The following is an 18,136-nucleotide window of genomic DNA, read 5'->3' on the forward strand; positions in this document are numbered from 1 at the left end:
GTGAACATTCCAGAATTCTGACAGGGTTTTTTTCCTACTGGTTCAGAAAATGCAGTTGTTCACTTTAAAAATATATATTATTTTGTACACAAACAAAGTCATACTGAGGAATTTTTCCAGCCATTTATCAGAAAATTAAAGTGTTTGCAATGTGCGATTTGTTAACTGTATGCGGTCAATGTGCGCCGGAAGTGCTGAAGGAAACACAGTCAAGAGATCAAAATATAAAGGTTTTAATTTTAAAATACATCAGATTTTCATATCTTAATGGCAGGATTCCTTAACAACTTCAGATTACAAGTATTATAGCTAATAACTAATAGTCACACAAAAAATGACCATGGTCACAGTGAAGATATTACTTTACAGTGAATGTTTTCTTAGGTATTAACTGATTTACAATGCATTCAAATCCGTACTAACTCTCTTCGTAGGAATGACAAATTGCACAAATTAATTTCTTCTAAAGTGCTCAGGAACAACCTCTAAGTGTAATGCAATAACCGTGGTTTTGTGACATCCAAAACAAAAGGACACATTGAAAGCATTTAATCGTGATACCATAACATAAAACTAAGTGTGACAAGAATACTGAACTCGCAAGGACATCTTCTAGGCTGTGACCCTGGATTAAGTTTTTAAATAGTACTTTAGAATGCTTAAATAATTGTGCGCAATCTTACATTCGTTTATCTTTAAATTAAAATTCATTTACACGACTAAAGGAGTAATGATAATAATAAAAAAGTGAACTTTCCATAGCTCTGAAAAAGATTTTCATTATTCCTAATAGTTCAAGAATATGCAGTCATTTTCTTCAAAGAAAAAATGATTTTGTATACAAACAATTAGTTGGCTGCAGGATACTGTTAGCTAGTAGGTACCACACCCAACAAACTCTTTTATTTTGCTAGGAAGTAAACTAACAAGTTACTCTAAAGAAAGAAGATAACAGGATGAATTTTTAGAGTCAGCACTTTTGGTGCAAAGCAAAGGTTTGCTTATCCAATCCGAGACCCGTATCATGCTGCGTCCATAACAATTAAAGAATGCAGGTTGCAAAGTGCATCTGACCAACACTTTGTGTGAAGCTCATTCAATTCACCCAGTGATCTATGAATATCTGTAATGCCTGAAAGTGCAGAAGTAAAAAATGCGCAGCTTTATGATGCACAGTCATCATCCTCACATCAGTCTGCGGGGGCATCGGTTCCAAAGTAACGATCTCCAAAGTTACCTGAAATGAGAAGAATGTACCACATTCCATTATCTCAAATTAAAACTCCTCCAACAACATGAATGCTAACTGAAAAGGACACCGCAAAGAGTCTCAACACCAGGGGAACAAGTAAACATTCAATGGTGAAGCGGCTGTCAAACAGCTGTTATCACTGTGAGAATTTTGTTTTGAGTGTTCTCATTTCAGAATCCTGATCTCATCAGGACAGGGAATGGATTTCCCAGCATGGGCAGGAGATAGAAGCAATGGAAAAGACACTCTATAGGGAATGACTTGAGGAATTGGTTCTGTAGAAGGATCAATTAGATCAAAAATCTTAACTGTGTTTCTCTCCACAGAAGCTGCAAGACATGCTGAGTTAATCCAGCACTTCCCTTTCTTATTTCAGATTTCTAGCATCTGCAGTATTTTGCTTTTAACCAAGGTAAAGAGGGAGGGTATCTTGACAGAATCTCGATTAGGTAAGTGTAAGGAGTTTTTAACATTAGTTGATGAGATGGTAATGAAAATTGAGATGGTGGCACGGTGGCACAGTGTTTAGCATTGCTACCACGCAGTGCCAGGGACCTGTGTTCGATTCCAGCCTTGGATGATTGTACAGAGTTTGGTCGTTCTCCCCATGTCTGTGGAGCTTTCCTCTGGATGCTCTGGTTTCCTCCCACAATCAGAGAAAAGCAGGTTAGTTGGATTGGCCATGCTAAATTAACCCTCAGTTCTCAGGTTGCGTAGGTTGTGGTATTGGTGGGGTAAATGCATGGGGTTACAGGGTTGGGCCTGGCTGAGATGTTCTGTCAGAGAGTCAGTGCAGGAGGCCAAATGGCCTTCTTCTGCACTGTATGGATTCTATGAAAAGGGTCAAAGTTAAGGCAATCACAAAAGCACAATGAAATGACAGATTAACAAGCTGTCATAAATAAGGTGGCAATTATTTTGCAACCTGTTCTTTATTTTGTTGCAAAGTTTCAGCTTCCCGTAGCTGGTGGAAAACAGTCTTGGCTGGCAAAGTTTGCAACTCCACTGGCGCCAAACAGTGCAACCGTTGAGGGTAAAGTGTTTAACCCAGCCACCATGTCATGCTGCTGAATCTCCAGAAATACACATCAGGGAACCTGGAAAGAAGCTTTAATTGGCTAATTAATATGACATTAACTCATATAAAATATAACTTTGGTTATATTAACATGTCGGAGAAATTTTTTAAAAATTGAACATAAAAGACCCCCCCAAAAAAGTAGGAAATAAAGGGGACTACCTTATAATCAAGGCCCGGATCTTGAAGTACTAATGAGAGCAAGGCAGTTAGGGTTCAATTTAGTTTAGCTTGTAATTGTCACAATTAGGCTTACATAAACATGGCAATGAAGTTACTGTGAAAATCCTCTGATCAGAGTTGAAAATGCAGTGAATTTGACTCTGTGGGAATGAAAGGTTGGAAATTCCACAATAACCCATCCCATCCCCTGCCTGTAAGCATCATTGTCTTTTTACTGCTTGAAGCTGGACAATATGACTGTACACATAATATTACTCTCTGTGCTAGGCCGACTTCAACCATTTATTTTAAATAATGGTAAAATGGGGTGGCATAGTGGTAATCACTGTTGCCTCACAGCACCGGGGACCCAAGCTTGGGTGATTGTCTGCGCTGAATCTGCATCTTCTCCCTGTGGCTGCTCCACTTTCCTCCCACAGTCTGAAAGACATGCTGGTTAGGTGCATTGGCCATACTAAATTCTCCCTCAGGTGTATCTGGGCAGGTGCTAGAGTGTGGAGACTCAAGGATTTTCACAGTAACTTCATTACAGTGTTAATATAAGCCTACTTGTGACACTAATAAATAAACTTTAAGTTAAATAGTTTACCGATCAGAAAGTAGATCACATAATGGCTGGAAATATTGATAGGAAACATATTCACCTGTTTCTTTTCAATATTGATGGAGTCATAAAAATAGTTTTCATTTTAAATACTTGCCTATGCCAGGGATGATGTGAAACAAATCATTGACTTTTTTGTCTACAGCAGTAGTGATAATTTTTACTTGTGGGAAGGCGTATGCCACTGAGTGTACCCCCATCTCAGCCATCAGCAGGGAAATGAGAAAGATCTTATCTTCTTGTACATCGTGATCCTGCAGAGAGGCGTGACAAAAATCAGATGCACACCAGTTAGACAGCGTAAATCAGTTTAATGAAACCATCCTTTCTCATCTTAAAACTGCATTCTGCAAAATTGGATTAAAACATCTAATGGTTGTGTATTTGTTTTTGCAAATACATTTCCTCAAAGCCCTATAACCCATTCAAAAGCTATTGGTGTTTTAGCAGTGCAGATTAATCTCAAAATCACAAAACTTCAAATCATGCACTTTTTCACTCAATGGTAAAAAGGGGAAAGTATTTCAACAGGAAGCGTTCTTTACTTTGTACAAAAATATAAAAATATCATTTGATTATCTTGCCTGGAGCAAATTAGGAAGCAATAGCCATCAGAAAGAGAAAAACAAACACAAATATTACGGATGAGATTCTCCGGCCTTCCAGCTGCGTGTTTGCCTTCAGTGGGAGGTGGCACATTGTTTGTTAGCAGCGGGATTCTCTGCTCCCGCCGCTGTCAATGGCGCTGTCATTCCATGCCGGCAGGAAACCCACGGGAGGGCTTTGCGCTGTTGGCGGGACCGGAGAATCCTGCTGGCGTGAATGGCCGGAGAATTCCAGCCTACAAATCTGACATCAGGCAGAAGGTGCTGGAATTACTCTGCAGATTTAAAGAAAAAAAAATACAGGTTGACATTTTGGGTAGAGGTCCCTCGTCATAACTGAGTCCAATGTGAGGGGTTCCACTCAGAACACACACGTGTGCAGATGCTGACACAGCTGTATATCCAGTTTAATCATTTTGTTTTATTTCGGAAGAATAGCTGCAATCAATTCATTCAGCTTTGATAGTTTAAATTGTTTGGATGACTGGGGTTAAATAATGTAATCTACTGTGCTGCCTATTTATACAGGCACCTCCAATTTTAAACAAATATCCCACTGAAGCACCAATTAATGCCACAAATCACACTACTCACACACCTAAAGAAAATGAACATTTCTAATCCAAAAATCTACACAGTGTTGGTCATCTATTCAATAATTTTCACTTACTAACAATCCAGGCGATCTGTTGTGGATAGGGGGCAGAATTTAATGCCCTCTCTAGCGGCCAGTTTGGTGGTGAGGGGGTCATGTAAACAGATGGAAGGGTGGAGTGTGGGGACCCTGTCACCTTTCCACTTCCATCTCAATTAAATCCATGACATGGCCCTTGCTGTGCCTTCCTGCCCTGCCAAGAGTGAGGCCCTTCAGTGGGCAACTTAACGCAGGGCTCACATGCAAGGAGCTTTGTGTGAGCTGTTTGCAGGCATCTTGTGGAGTCGGTGGACTGTGTCTATGTGAATTGTTATAGGTTGAACTACCTTTTTAGTTATTTAAAAAATCTTTTATTGATATTTTGTTTGCACTTCAGCCCCATGCTCCTGATTTGTGGGCACTTGCTGCAGAGGGGGATGGGAAAGGTGTGGGACCTCCTTGTGAACCTGCTCTTGGACTTAGCCAGAGCCACTATTAACATGTTCAGGCAGTGTGCAACCGAGGGGGTCGTGTGACCCGAAAGTTTGCCCCTTTACCATGGCTATATTAACAGCCAGGTGTCTCTGGAGAGGGAGCATGCAGTGTCTGAGGACACCCTCAAGGTCTTCGTGCTTGTTGGGCACCACAGGGACTGGGGTGCATTATCCACCCCTTTAATTACATTTTGATTTGATGTTTTAAGTTTCCTTTCTGCTTTGTTTTTGTTTTGGGTAATTCTCTTCTTTTTCGGGCGGTGCGGGGGGGCGGCACTGCTGCCTTTTTTTGTTTTGTAGTTTGTTTAATTTAGTTCAACTGATTTACCAAAAAGCGGGTTGTTTGTAGGCTCCTGAGGGGTCAGTTGACTCAGTACCTGAACATGGGACCTGGCATTTGTAAGGAGTGGGGAGGACTGTGCTGAAAGTCACCACCCTGCCATTATTGCCTACCTCACACACTCCAAACTACAACTTCCTTCTCACCAAGGAAACATGCTGTGGGATTCATTGGCAATAGGCCTCAGATACTTGTAGAACCAGCAGCGAACACCACCTGGAAGTGCCAACGTGACTGTTCAATACAGCTGTCAACTTCTGATTAGCCAGCAGCTCTTTTCGGGCACAACCTTCTGCCCTCAGGGTCCTGGGAAGCACTCTGGCTGTCCGGTTAAGTGCTTTAGTGCTCTTTAACCCCCCGCCCCCTGCCCCAGGGTGTTTGTGTTGGGTATGTCACCTGGTGTGACTGTGTATGCTGTGAACCACTTGTATCAACATCCTTCGGGTTACCAATGACCAGAAACTCAACTGGATTTGCCGCATAAACAGAGAGGCTACAAGAACAGGTTAGTAGTTAAGAATACAGTGGCAAGTAACTCTCCTCCTGACTCCCCAAAGCCTGCCCAGTGTCTACAAGACACAAATTCAGGAGTGTGATGGGATACTCCCCACTTATCTGGATGAATGCAGCACCAACAAAACTGAAAAAGCTTGACACCATCCAGGACAAAGCAGCCCACTTGATTGGCACCACATTTGCAAACATCCACTCCCTCCACCCCCGACGCTCAGTAGCAGTAGTGTGTACTGTGTACTATCTACAAGATGCACTGCAGCAATTCACCAAAGATCCTTAGACAGCATCTTCCAAATCCACAATCACTTCCACCTAGAAGGATAAAGGTAGCAGGTACATAGGAACAGCACCTGCAAGTTCCCCTTCAAGCCACTCACCACCCTGACTTGGAAATATATTGCCATTTCTTTGCAGTCATTGGGTCAAAATCCTGGAATTCCCTCCCTAACGGCCCACAGCACTTGGACTGCAATGTTTCAGGAAGGCAGTTCGCCAACTAGGGGTGGGTAATAAATACTGGCCATCCAGCAATGCCCATATCCCACAAATGAATATAAAAAAATGTTAAACTGTTGAAACTGTCCCACATTTAAGAGGTAATTTTCTAGGACATGCCAGCAGAGCAAGGCCCTCCTGCTGCCAGCGCTTACCTGGAAAACTGTCCCCCCAGTCGTGAGTTTTCCATAGCAATGAAGTCTTTATAAGCAAACTCCTCACAGTTATGATGCTAAAGCAATTTTTGTAGATTGGCAATAGACTTGTTAAGATCCTGGTGAAACTGGGTCTAAGGGTCGGACACTGTGTGGTGGAATCATATTTAGCAATATAGGACTAGGAGCCAGCTCACGAATACCTCGAAACTGGAATCCAAATTAAAAGATACAAATAAAGTGACTTAGACGTTACATATTCCAAAAAGGATCTAATGTTATCTAGAAGTTCATTCTTACCAGCAACACTCTGATTGCCATCAAAGCTGCAGCCCCTGTGGACACTGTGCAGTCCATTAAAATGACATGATCGTCACTGATATCCTTTGGCAGTCTCAGATAATGAAGCTACAAATTGAGAGAAAACACATTTTGAGAGCCGGCAGTAACAATGTACAGTCCATCAAAACACAGAGATTTAATAGCATGGACTTATTCATGGGCAGCACGGCGACACAGTGATTGGGGTGGCTTGGTGGCACAAAGGTTAGCACTGCTGCCTCATAGCGCCAGGGACACCGGTTCAGGTTCAGCCTTGGGTAACTGTCTATGTTGAGTTTGTACATTCTCCCTGTGTCTGCGTGGGTTTCCTCCGGGTGCTCTGGTTTCCTCCCACAGTCCAGAGATGTGCAGGTTAGGTGGATTGGCTATGCTAAATTGTCCTTTAGTACCCTCAGGGGACCGGCAGAGTAAATACATGGGGTGGTTGGGTGGGATTGTTGTTCAGTCCAGACTCGAAGGGCTGAATGGCCTCCTTTTGTACCGTCGAGGTTCTATGATTCAATTCTAATTGTTACAGTAAACATGATTCCATATAGTCAAAGCACAAAGATGCAGTTGTGAGAAGTAATGTAATTTTTAAGGCTGCAAGAGCTAACAGTAACGAGTTCAGCAACATACAGAAAGGGGGAGGCACATGACAGACAGTTGACTGAGTTCGGGACAGTGATGAGATTAAGCGCAGAATGGGAGATTGAGAGAGTGTTAATTGAAGGAATGACACAGTACAAGCCATTTACAGTGTTTAAAGCCAGATAAGGGGGAATAACACAATACAAGCCATTACAGTGTTTAAAGTTAACAAGGTTAACAGCCAAATAAGGGGGAATAACACAATGCAAGCCATTACAGTGATTAAAGTTAACAAGGTTAACTGCCAAATAAGGGGGAATAACACAATATGAGCCATCACAATGTGTAAAAAAAACAGTATAAAATGTGCTGTAAATCTATGTAAGGTGTGCGCACCAGCCCACCCGATCTTGCAAGATTGTATTGTATAATAAACTGTGATCGAACGAGACAGCCCGTGGTCGTCTAAGTCTACAATCGGGATCGGGAGAAAAGGGGAATATATCGGGAGGGCTACCGGCTGGGGAATTTGCCCCTGGCGCTCCGAACTCGACTGGTGGAAACCTAACGGTGTCAACGAAACCAAGAGTTGTCTGGTGGCTGCCACGCTAGCGGGTATCTGGCGGAAACGGCCGGTAACGAAACTAACACAGTGGAACTGCATTTTTTTTACCTCAGGTTCCCCTGTAACGTGATTAGTCTGGATTAGGATTTTACCAACAGTCACATCTTTACACACTGCTCGTAAGGCTGGCTCCATGGTCTCCCCCGCTCTTAGAATTGATACTCCTGTTATCTTTAGAGATGATAAAAAAAATACAATGACAATAAATAGAAAGACCCAGCTCAAAATGCTTCATTTTTTTAAACAAATGAACTGAAAGGAACTTTGTTGGTTTAATTGTTCCATTAATGGCTTTCTAAACAGCATTGTTGACCTGTTGCCCACATGTAATCCAGAATTTGGGGTGGGTTCCTGGTCCTGCTATAGTCCAAATGTGACATGAATCCCCATAATGATATAGTACCAGAAATGTAATCAAGCCTAACGTTACCTATCTAATATCAGTTAAAGATATCACACATTTCACAGATAAGGAGGCAAGGGGATTCTGTTTGTAACAGAGAGGGCGAACTCGAGCCCGCGGTCACCATCTGCAGGAATGGTGGAGGGGGCTCAAGGCCTGGCGAAACCCAGAAATTGCAAATCTCACCGGTGGGATTGTGATTTTCGCCATCCTGCATGAAAGTGATTTGAATACATTTAATTGCATTTTAATACAACTACAGCCCCTCCCCCACTGCCCCCCACGATATATGGACCCCTCACAGTATTTCAAACCTTGCTGATGTAACATCACTTTGGTGCTGTTTACAACAGGTTCATCCAGACACGAGCCTGTCATGGGGAGCTCCCCCACCCCCCGAGGCCTAAAACTTTTGGGGGAGAGGGACATGGCCAGGCAGTACCCTGGCAATGCCTAGCCATGCATAAATCATATTGCTATCCTTCTGGCCAACTAGGGGTGGGTAATAAATACTGGCCATCCAGCAATGCCCATATCCCACAAATGAATATAAAAAAATGTTAAACTATTGAAACTGTTGAGAATAACTTCATGTCCAGAAAGGGCATGAAGATCATGACCATTAGACCGCCTGCATTGGCATGGCATTACTGACACGGCTGCTTCCCCTTCCCCCTCTTGATGCTTCCAATCTTGCCGGTGAGATGTCACGCCAATGAGAATCGTTACTGTTCTGCAGTAGCAGGGACCAGGTTCCATAGCCAAGCCAGAGGAGGGAGTGATCAGAGGCCATTGAAGACTTGGGCAGGGCTGGGTCAGTTCCCACCTGGCACACTGGCAGTGCCTGGTTGGGCACTGTACGTGTGCCAGGGACAGTGCCAAGAGTGTAGAGTGAAGTGGGGGTGAGGCCTGAGTGGAGATGGGGATATGACAATGGGTCAATGCACAATGACAGTGGCTGTGGACGACGACGGGGAGCTATGTGAAGGGAGGGGTCATGGAGGGGACCACGATGGTTGAGTGGGGGAAGGTTGAGTCCAGCAGGGGGCTCACTGGGAGGGTTCTGATGCCCCGATGCCAGTGACCCATTTCAGTGTGGGGGTGTATCATATGCTGATGTGGGGGTGGCGGTGGTGGTGGTGGGGTAGGAGGTCTCCCGGTTCAACAGCTGATTGGAGCGCCTAAGCACTCTGAAGCTGGCTTCACTGGCATACTTACCCTCCCCCGTAACTCCCCCCCGCCCCGCCACTGGCACAAATTCCCCAGCTGTCAAAGAAATTGACAGAATTGCAGAATATTGCAGGGCTGAGCTCACCCAAAAGACCGGCACAGCGGATTACCATTTGCACACTGTTATGACACTGTGGGTGGGATTCTCCCAAATAAATTCTAAATGTTGAATTTGTGTAAAAATTGGAGGAAATGATGCTGTTTTTTTCAGTGGGAGTTTCAAAATGAATCTTCCACACTCTGTGCAGAGTGTACTAGTGTAAATTAAGCTGAAAATCAGCAGGCGGGGCCTACTCCCGCTGGAGAGGCTGGCAGCATAGTGCTAAGCAGGTGACATTAGCACATGCAAAGTAGCCCTGCACTGCTGGCCTCGCGACCCTGCATCACTGGCGCACACAACCCCTCCCATGCCTGATCGCTGACTTCCCTCCCTCTGTCATCGCCAAGTGCAGAATGGCAGTAGGATCCTCAACATCACTGAGCTCTCCCTCCCATGAGGCACCACCCCCTCTGGCCTAACCCTCTTGGCACTACCCCTTGGACGGTGCCAGGGGGTTCCACTGGCACTGCCAAGCTGGCAATGCACGGGGTGGGGGGGGGGGGGGGGGGCACGCCCCCTCACTCCAGTCTTCCTGGGAGGGCTCCTGGCTCCCTTCACTCCAATGGGGTTGGGCTGCCAGCTCCCTGCACGTGGGAAGCTAATATAAATCCCGCTGGCGTGAAATACTCGGCCAGGGGGAAGAGGGGATTCAAGTTGGCCCAGAGATTTCAGTCCCGGGCCTGCTAATGAAATGTAAATTCTAATTTAAATCATTTATACAGCTCTGGGCCAATTTCTGGAAATCGGGTGGCCGGACTCTCACACAGGCCATGGTGCCCAGCGGAAGCCCATGAAACAGCCTCCACATGAGTCTCCTGGCTCGCTGCACTAATCGCTTCCTTTTTGTTTGGGAAAATTCCACACACTATTAAAAGCGGATCACTGAGCATGTATAAGTGGGTGATAGTCATATTCACATAACTGTTATTGAAAGACAAATTAATTAGCCTCTTCTTTGACTTTCAGTTTCTGATAAACTCTTTAATCTCCCAAAACTGTCTGCTACTAAAATAACTTCCTTCTCTCCCATTTATCCAATTAAAAATTGAACAGCTATTGATTTCCTAATTCAGAAATAACCTTTACAGCTACTTGTTGATTGGCTGATGCACTGATATAGTTACCCTACACACAAACTGTATCAAAGCGATGCCACTAAATTGTCGTTTATTGAACACAAGATTTCTCATTTACACATTACAGACGTGTCTAATTCTACCATTTGATCTTTATACAAGCTGGTATTGTTAAGATAATTAAAACGGTGATGATGGAGGCAGATTCAATAGGGTCTTTTAAGAGACTTCTGGATGAGTACATGGGACTTAGTAGGATTGAGGGTTATAAGTAAGCCTAGTAGGTAGAGATATGATTGGCGCAGCTTGTGGGCTGAAGGGCCTGTTTATGCTGTAGTATTTCTATGTTCTATGTTCTAAAACACAGACAAATGCTGACTCTGGATCCATGCAAGGCTTTTAAATAGTTCAATTTCAATTATTGAGAAAGGGTAAACAATGATTTAAGATTGGCACAGTTTCTAGCAGATTGTTAACATTGAGCTCATGGTAAAATGGCATTATATGTGAACTATTATTCACAACATGTCGTTCATACTTACTCTTGTGCCATCAAATCTTCTTCCTTCATAGTTTTCTCCTTGCAATGTCTGGACCATGCATGTCTGCCACAAAACACCAGGAAATAGTATTCTCATCAGGAGAAGCATACACACGAATAATACCAGCTTGCTCACATAACACTAATGCACAGTTAAGTTTAAGTTTAAATTTAGTTATTGATGTCACAAGTAGGCTCACATTAACACTGCAATGAAGTTATTGTGAAAATTCCCCGGTCACCACACTCCAACGCCTGTTCGGGTACACTGAGGGAGAATTCAGCATGGCCAGCACACCTAACCAGCATGTCTTTTAGACTGTGGGAGGAAAGTACAAAACTTTCCTTTGGACTCCGGACAGACAGTGACCCAAGGCTGAAATCAAACCCGGGTCCCTAGTGCTGTGACGCAGCAGTACTAACCACCGTGCCACCGAGTGCACAATGATCTGTCTAAAAACATGGCTGCTGATCTCATGGTTGACAAACTCAAATTTATCTCATCATAAAAGATGTAACTTGCAAAAGTAAATGAGTTAGGTCAACAAGTTATGACTGAATTATACATTAATTCTATCAGATTTATGCTGTCTCCGCATTCTTAAACTAACAACTGAAAATATGTTTGAAATATTCCAAAAGTTTACTTTTCAATCAAATCTCATTTTCTAAGTGATGGTGATGATGACACTAGTCAGGCTTAAGGGCATTATAATAACAACTTATATTTAAATAGCACCTTTCACGCAATGAAATGTCCTAAGATGCTTCATAGGAGTATTATAAAACAAAATCTGACATTGAACCACATGAAATATGTCAGATGACCAAAGGCTTGGTCAAAGAGGTAGGTTTTAAGGTGTGTCTTAAAGGAAAGTCTGAGATCACATACCAACTGACTCAAGAACACCTTCTTCCCTACTGCTGTCAGACTTTCGAATGAACCTATCTTGCGTTAGGTTGATCTTTCTCTCCACCCTAGCTATGACTGTGACAATACATTCTACACTCGCTCCTTTCCTTCTCTATGAACAGTATGCTCTGTCTGTATGGCATGCAAGAAACACTGTATACTAATACATGTGACAGTAATAAATCAAATCAAATCAGGAAAGCAAGGTAAAGATGTGGAGAGCTGTAGGGAGGGAATTCAGAGCTTGGAGACCTCAGCAATTGAAGGCATGGCCGCCAAAGGTGGAGCAATTATGACTGGGAGTGCACAAGAGGCCAGGATTAGAGGACTGCAGGTATCTCAGAAAGGTACGGAGATTGCAGAGATGCAGAAGGTAAGGCCATGGAGAGATCCAAAAACTCTGGAAGAGAATTCTAAAAGGCAGCAAGAGATCAGGAAGGTTGAGGAGCGCTGAAAAGTTAGTTATAAGATTAGCTGTAGGGAGTGCAAAGTATTTAAAGGGGAGCCAGAACTTGAATGTTGTAACTTGCAGAAACATGTGGAGCACAGAACACAGAACACAGAAATCTTTGGGCTTTGGTATCACAGCCATTTTAACACACAAAATGAGTTCATTTCAAAGTTTGCATCCTCACTTAGATACTCTTACTGCTTCACACACCATCCTATCTGAATGATCTACTATTTGAATTACCATATCTTAACTCCACTTCTCTTAACAATAGTTTCTCCTTGTCCTCCGTACCCTCATCTGCAATTTTGACCAAAACACGCCTGACCATTGGGGCAATTCTTCCAGCTACCTCCCTCCATGTTTTTCAAAAGCTACATGCACATGTCCCTTCGTGCTATCAGCTTGTTGCTCCTTAATGTAATGCACTTGGAAACATCATGTGAAGATTGGCATTTGTCACTATTGGAGCAATGATCATTTTAACTACATAGGCAATTAGATATGTGAAAAAGAATAGTATTTAAGTTCATGAGACCAAGCAGTACAGTGGGATTAGAATCAATTCAAGTGCAGTCACTGGAACCGAGCAACCAGTTTCTATGCAGTAATAAGACCATAAGAGACAGGAGCAGAATGAGGCCATTTGGCTCATCGAGTCTGCTCTACCATTCAATCATGGCTGATATATTTCTCAACCCCATTCTCCTGCCTGTTCTCTGAAAAAATGTATGTTACTTATGTACATACCCGGAAAGGCAACAGTGAAAGTGTATGTTCTATCAATAGTCTCATCAACCTCTTTGAATAGAATATAAATTCATCTCGACTTGTGTCTTTATTTCTGAAAAGAAAAAGATATGGTTACTTCTCTGGTACTCCAACTGAAAATGCATATCGTGGTTACAAGAATAAGTTGCATCTCATTAATATAATTGTGTACAAAAAGAGACAATTCCCATAACATGAGCAGATTTGGCCATTTACCAGAAGTTACTGTTTAAACAAAAACTTCACTACCAACTGGCTTTTGTGATGTCTCTCTCCTTTTCAGTCCCTGTATCACTAGTACTTGATTATCTTGTGCCTCCGCACACGCTATATTTTTTCTAAGAAAATCTGTCTCACGGTTCATGGTTTGAAATGATGCATGTTTACTGGAGCTCTGTGAATCAACTCGTGTTGTTTTACAAGACTACTTGCTTGAGATGATTTCACTTGGGACAGAACAGCAAATCAAACAGTGACTCAGTGCTCGATAGTGCAATTTCCACTCCAAATTCATAACGTTATCAATGTGTAAAATAAAGAAATCATCTTTTATTTTTTGGCAGCACAGTGGTTAGCACTGCTGCCTCACAGCACCTGGGACCCAACCTTGGGTGTCTGACATTGAACCACATGAGATATTTCAGGTGACCAAAGGCTTGGTTGACGAAGTAGGTTTTAAGGTGTGTCTTAAAGGAAAGTCTGAGATCACATACCAACTGACTCAAGAACAGCTTCTTCTCTGCTGCTATCAGACTTTTGAATGGACCTACCTGTTACTAAATTGATCTTTCTCTCCACCCTAGCTATGACTGTGAGACTACATTTTACAGTGCCTCCTTTCCTTCTCTATGAACAGTATGCTATGTCTGTATAGCATGCAAGAAACACTGTATAGTAATACATGTGACAATAATAAGTCAAATCAGGAAAGCAAGGTAAAGATGTGTAGAGCTGTAGGGAGGGAATCTCATGTGATTCAATTCCGATCTTGGGTGTCTGTCTGTGTGGTGTTTACACGTTGTCCCAGTGTCTGCATGGGTTTACTCCGGGTGCTCTGGTTCCCTCCCACACTCTAAAGATGTGCAGGTTAGGTGGATTGGCCATGGTGAATTGCCCCTTTCCGCCTCGAGAATCGTAGGTTAGATGCATAGCCAAGTAAATGTGTGGAGTTACAGGGATAGGTCCTGAGTAATATACCCTGGCTGCAGTTTTACTGGGGCGAGCCAGTAAAGCCACACAAGAGCCGTGAAATCAGGATCATGCCCAATTTCTCAGCTCTCACGATCTTACCGGAATTGGCATTTATTTAAATATTAATTTGCATCTATTTACTGATCCTGGCGCCTAATCATCCGGGCTCACTTGTCTTTACAGCCTCGCCAGGGGATGTTCTCTCCGGCGACAACAACACCTGGGCCGCGATTCTCCCAGCCGCCCCGCCACTTTTCTGGCGGATCCAGTCGGGAGACGCGCATCTCCCAGAGCCGGCGAACAGCTGCCGGTCAGACCACTGTGGAAGCTGGCGGGAAGGCAGGTAAGTCATTTAAATCTGTTTTTAATCTATTTTAAATATGTATGTTTGCTAATTACTGGGACCTTTCAAGTCCCCACTAAATCCCTCATCCCACCTGGAGTACTTCATTCTGGCGGGGTTCAGGCTAGTTTCCCATATTCGGGGGACCCTGCCAAAATGAAGAGGGGACAATTAGGCCCCCCCCCCCCCCCCCCCAGGGCACCAGGCGGCCTGGGGGTGGTGCCCCTTGGGCATGGGCACCCTGACAGTGCCAGCCTGTGCCCCCGGCACTGCCCAAGGGGCAAATGCCCATGCCCAGAGGCCACCTTGGCACTGCCCATTGATTATCGGGCAGTGCCAATGGGCACGGGGCCTATTGTGGGTGGGACATAGAGGCGATTGGTGAGGGCGGGGGTGCTGCTACCACCCTGCATGGGAATCGGTCTGGGATGGAAGGAGGGCAGCGATTGGAGTGGGCTGAGGTGGGGGGGGGGGGGGCACGGTCTGCTGCGGGGTTGTGTGTCTCCCCGGGGGAGTGTCAGCCAGGGTGTAGGAAGGTCAGGGGTGGGGGGGATCACCATTACTGTAAGGTGGGGCCTGGGTTGGCGGGGGGGCTCTGGGATTGTGGGGTGTCAGCGTTAGCCTAGAAATTGTTGTTAGGGTCGTAAATCGAGCTGTGGGGGGTGCTGGAGAGACAGCACGGTGAGGGTCCTGGGCTGGCCAGTGATCGGGGTAGCCAGGAAACGGGAGTTTGACGGTTTGGGGCCACTGCACATGCACAGAGCTCCAGAACTGTCAAACTCCGGCATGAATAGGTCGTGCTCCCCCCCCCTGCCCCCACCGGCCCACCTCCACCCACCCTGCCACCCCCCCCCCGGGTTTTTAATGATATTCCCGACTGGGCTCTCTGCATTGCAGACTGTGGAGATTCAGGTGAGAAGCTGAACTGTCAGAACTGTCATGATCTAGAACAGTTTTCCCGCCAATTCAGCACTTTTGGGAAAATCACCCTCCTTCTCTCCTGGCGAGGGGAGCAGGAGTGCTGCTCCCCTCGCCAGGAGAACCAGAGGCCACTGAGGCCTCCGAGAGGCTGAGGGCAAGGGGGGGTTGTCCCTTGGGATGTGCCAGCCTGGCACCTTGGCACTGTCAGAAGGGCCTATGGGGGCAGAGCCTGGAAGGGGGTGGGGGGGGGGGGCAAGGTGTTTTTTTTTCTGTCTTTCCTACATGTACTCATTTGAAAATGATATTGCTGTACTGTAGCAATCCTTGAGAGTTTGTTGTGTCATTGAAAATAAAAAACTTTCTATAAAAATACATATTTTTAAAAATTCTAGAACCACTTAAGAAACAATTACAATGAGAAACAATATGAGTGAATGTGTATGGCCTCTTGGATATGCAGGCATCTAGTGGAGTATCATCAGTAGTCTGGCATATAGTAAATATGGCATATATGGCACATGGTACAGTGGTTAGCACTGCTCCGTGTCAGGGAGCAGGGTTCAATTCTGGCCTCGGGTGAGAATCTGTGTGGAGTTTGCAAGTTCTCCCTGTGTTGGTTTCCTCTGGGTGCTCCGGTTTCCTCCGACAGTCCAAACGTGTGCAGGTTAGATGGCCATGGTAAATTGGTCATGATAAATTGCCCCTTAGTGTCAGGATGATTAACAGGGTAAACATGTGGAGTTAGGCCCTGGGTGGGATTGTCGTTGATAGAGGCTCGATGGGCAGGATGGCCTCCTTCTACACTGCAGGCATCCTATGGAATTATTTTCAAGGGTTAAAATAATGTGTATCTTTGTAAGGATACAGATAAAACAAATAATTTTAAAGTATTCTGTCCTGTGTAATAAAATAATAGAACAGCCAAAAGGACATTGAAAAATCTCTTGTTTGCAGTTTTTCAGCCTCAGTAATGATCATTTTATTCAAATTATTCAAGGTCAGAAACAGCATCTTATTCAGCAACAGTAGCTCACTTCTTACTTCGGGTGAACATTAAGCCAAGTTGATAGTTAATTTGTTTATTGTAAAAGGTATGTCAATGGATGGACGTGCTAACAAAATAATAAACCGAGGTATAGGTTAACCTCTCAAACAAATTCTTTACCAGAAGAGTGGATTGTCAATGACTTGGAAGAATACAGGAGTCTAGTTTTATTTTTCCATCTCATTTAAATTTCAGAAAGCTTTATAAAAATAAGGGACTTTATTTTCTGGCAATACTACACCATAGCTCTGAAAGGGGAGCAGATATAGGAAAAAAAAAGTAAGCTTACAGGGAAAGGGAATGTGACTAGTCGGGTGATGTTTTCAGAGAGCAAGTATAAACGTGACAGACTGACTGGACTCCTTCATGTGTAAAACTCTACACTACTACAACAACCTGCATTTATAGAACATCTCTTGCAAATCATCAACAGAGGAACAGCGGAATAAATGCCGGCTCTAACAAAAGAAATTTAGGGTAGCGTTAAATCCAAAGAGGAGTCATATAAAGTTGGCAGAAAATGTAGCAAGCCTGAGGTTTGGGAGCAGTTTAGAATTCAGCAAAGGAGAATCACAAAATTGATTAAGAGGGGAAAAATAGAGTATGAGAGTAAGCTTGCAAGTAACATAAAAGTAGACTGTAAAAGCTTCTGTGAATATATAAAAAAGAGTAGTGAAGACAAATGAAGGTCCCTTACTGTCCGAAACAGAAGAATTTATAACATAGAACAAGGAAATGGCAGAGCAATTAAATAACTATTTTAGTTCTGTCTTCTTGGAGGAGGACAAATAATTTTCCCCAAGTGCTAGGGAACCCAACATTTAGTGTAAAGGAGGAATTGGAAGGAAAATAGTATTAAAAGGATACAGTACCTAATAAATGTGTGCATCCCTTGTACCTGCGGAGTGCTTTTCAGCACGCTCAATGTCTTTGGCAGTGGTTGTGCTTGGTGGGCAGAGGCCAAGGTAGCCCTGAAGTAATACAGCAAGGAAAACCACGTTATTGAACTTCAACTAGACAAATTACAAAACTCTCGGATATTAAGTTTGCTTCTTAGATTATGCAAATAGCCAGAAAGCAGCAGGAATTAGATCAAATTGTGACTTTTGAGTGAAAAAAAAGATCTTTACTTAAAACGAAGACAATTGGCGCAAATTTGAACAAAGAACACATAAACTATTGGAAGAATAACTAAAAAGCAAACAGAAATTTCCAATCAAATATTGTACATTTTAGCCCAATCACTAAAAGCAAAGCA

General features: G+C 43.7%; 1 protein-coding gene across 2 annotated transcripts in view; it reads right to left on the minus strand.

The window, feature by feature from the left end:
* Positions 1 to 217: 217 nt before the first annotated feature.
* Positions 218 to 18,136, minus strand: part of LOC145353912 (uridine-cytidine kinase-like 1) — a 122,166-nt gene continuing 104,247 nt past the window's right edge. For both annotated transcript variants that reach the window (XM_080204892.1, XM_080204893.1), the window contains exons 9-15: positions 17,751 to 17,849; positions 13,358 to 13,451; positions 11,245 to 11,307; positions 7,942 to 8,064; positions 6,657 to 6,764; positions 3,215 to 3,371; positions 218 to 1,237 (exon numbers count right to left, since the gene is read on the minus strand). In XM_080204892.1, the coding sequence (XP_080061018.1) occupies positions 1,191 to 1,237; positions 3,215 to 3,371; positions 6,657 to 6,764; positions 7,942 to 8,064; positions 11,245 to 11,307; positions 13,358 to 13,451; positions 17,751 to 17,849 (691 nt within the window). In that variant the 3' untranslated portion in view covers positions 218 to 1,190. The remainder of the gene's footprint in view (positions 1,238 to 3,214; positions 3,372 to 6,656; positions 6,765 to 7,941; positions 8,065 to 11,244; positions 11,308 to 13,357; positions 13,452 to 17,750; positions 17,850 to 18,136) is intronic.

The sequence above is a fragment of the Carcharhinus amblyrhynchos genome, chromosome 16, assembly GCF_965287045.1.
Source record: "Carcharhinus amblyrhynchos chromosome 16, sCarAmb.v2.hapA, whole genome shotgun sequence".
Lineage (NCBI taxonomy): Eukaryota > Metazoa > Chordata > Chondrichthyes > Carcharhiniformes > Carcharhinidae > Carcharhinus > Carcharhinus amblyrhynchos.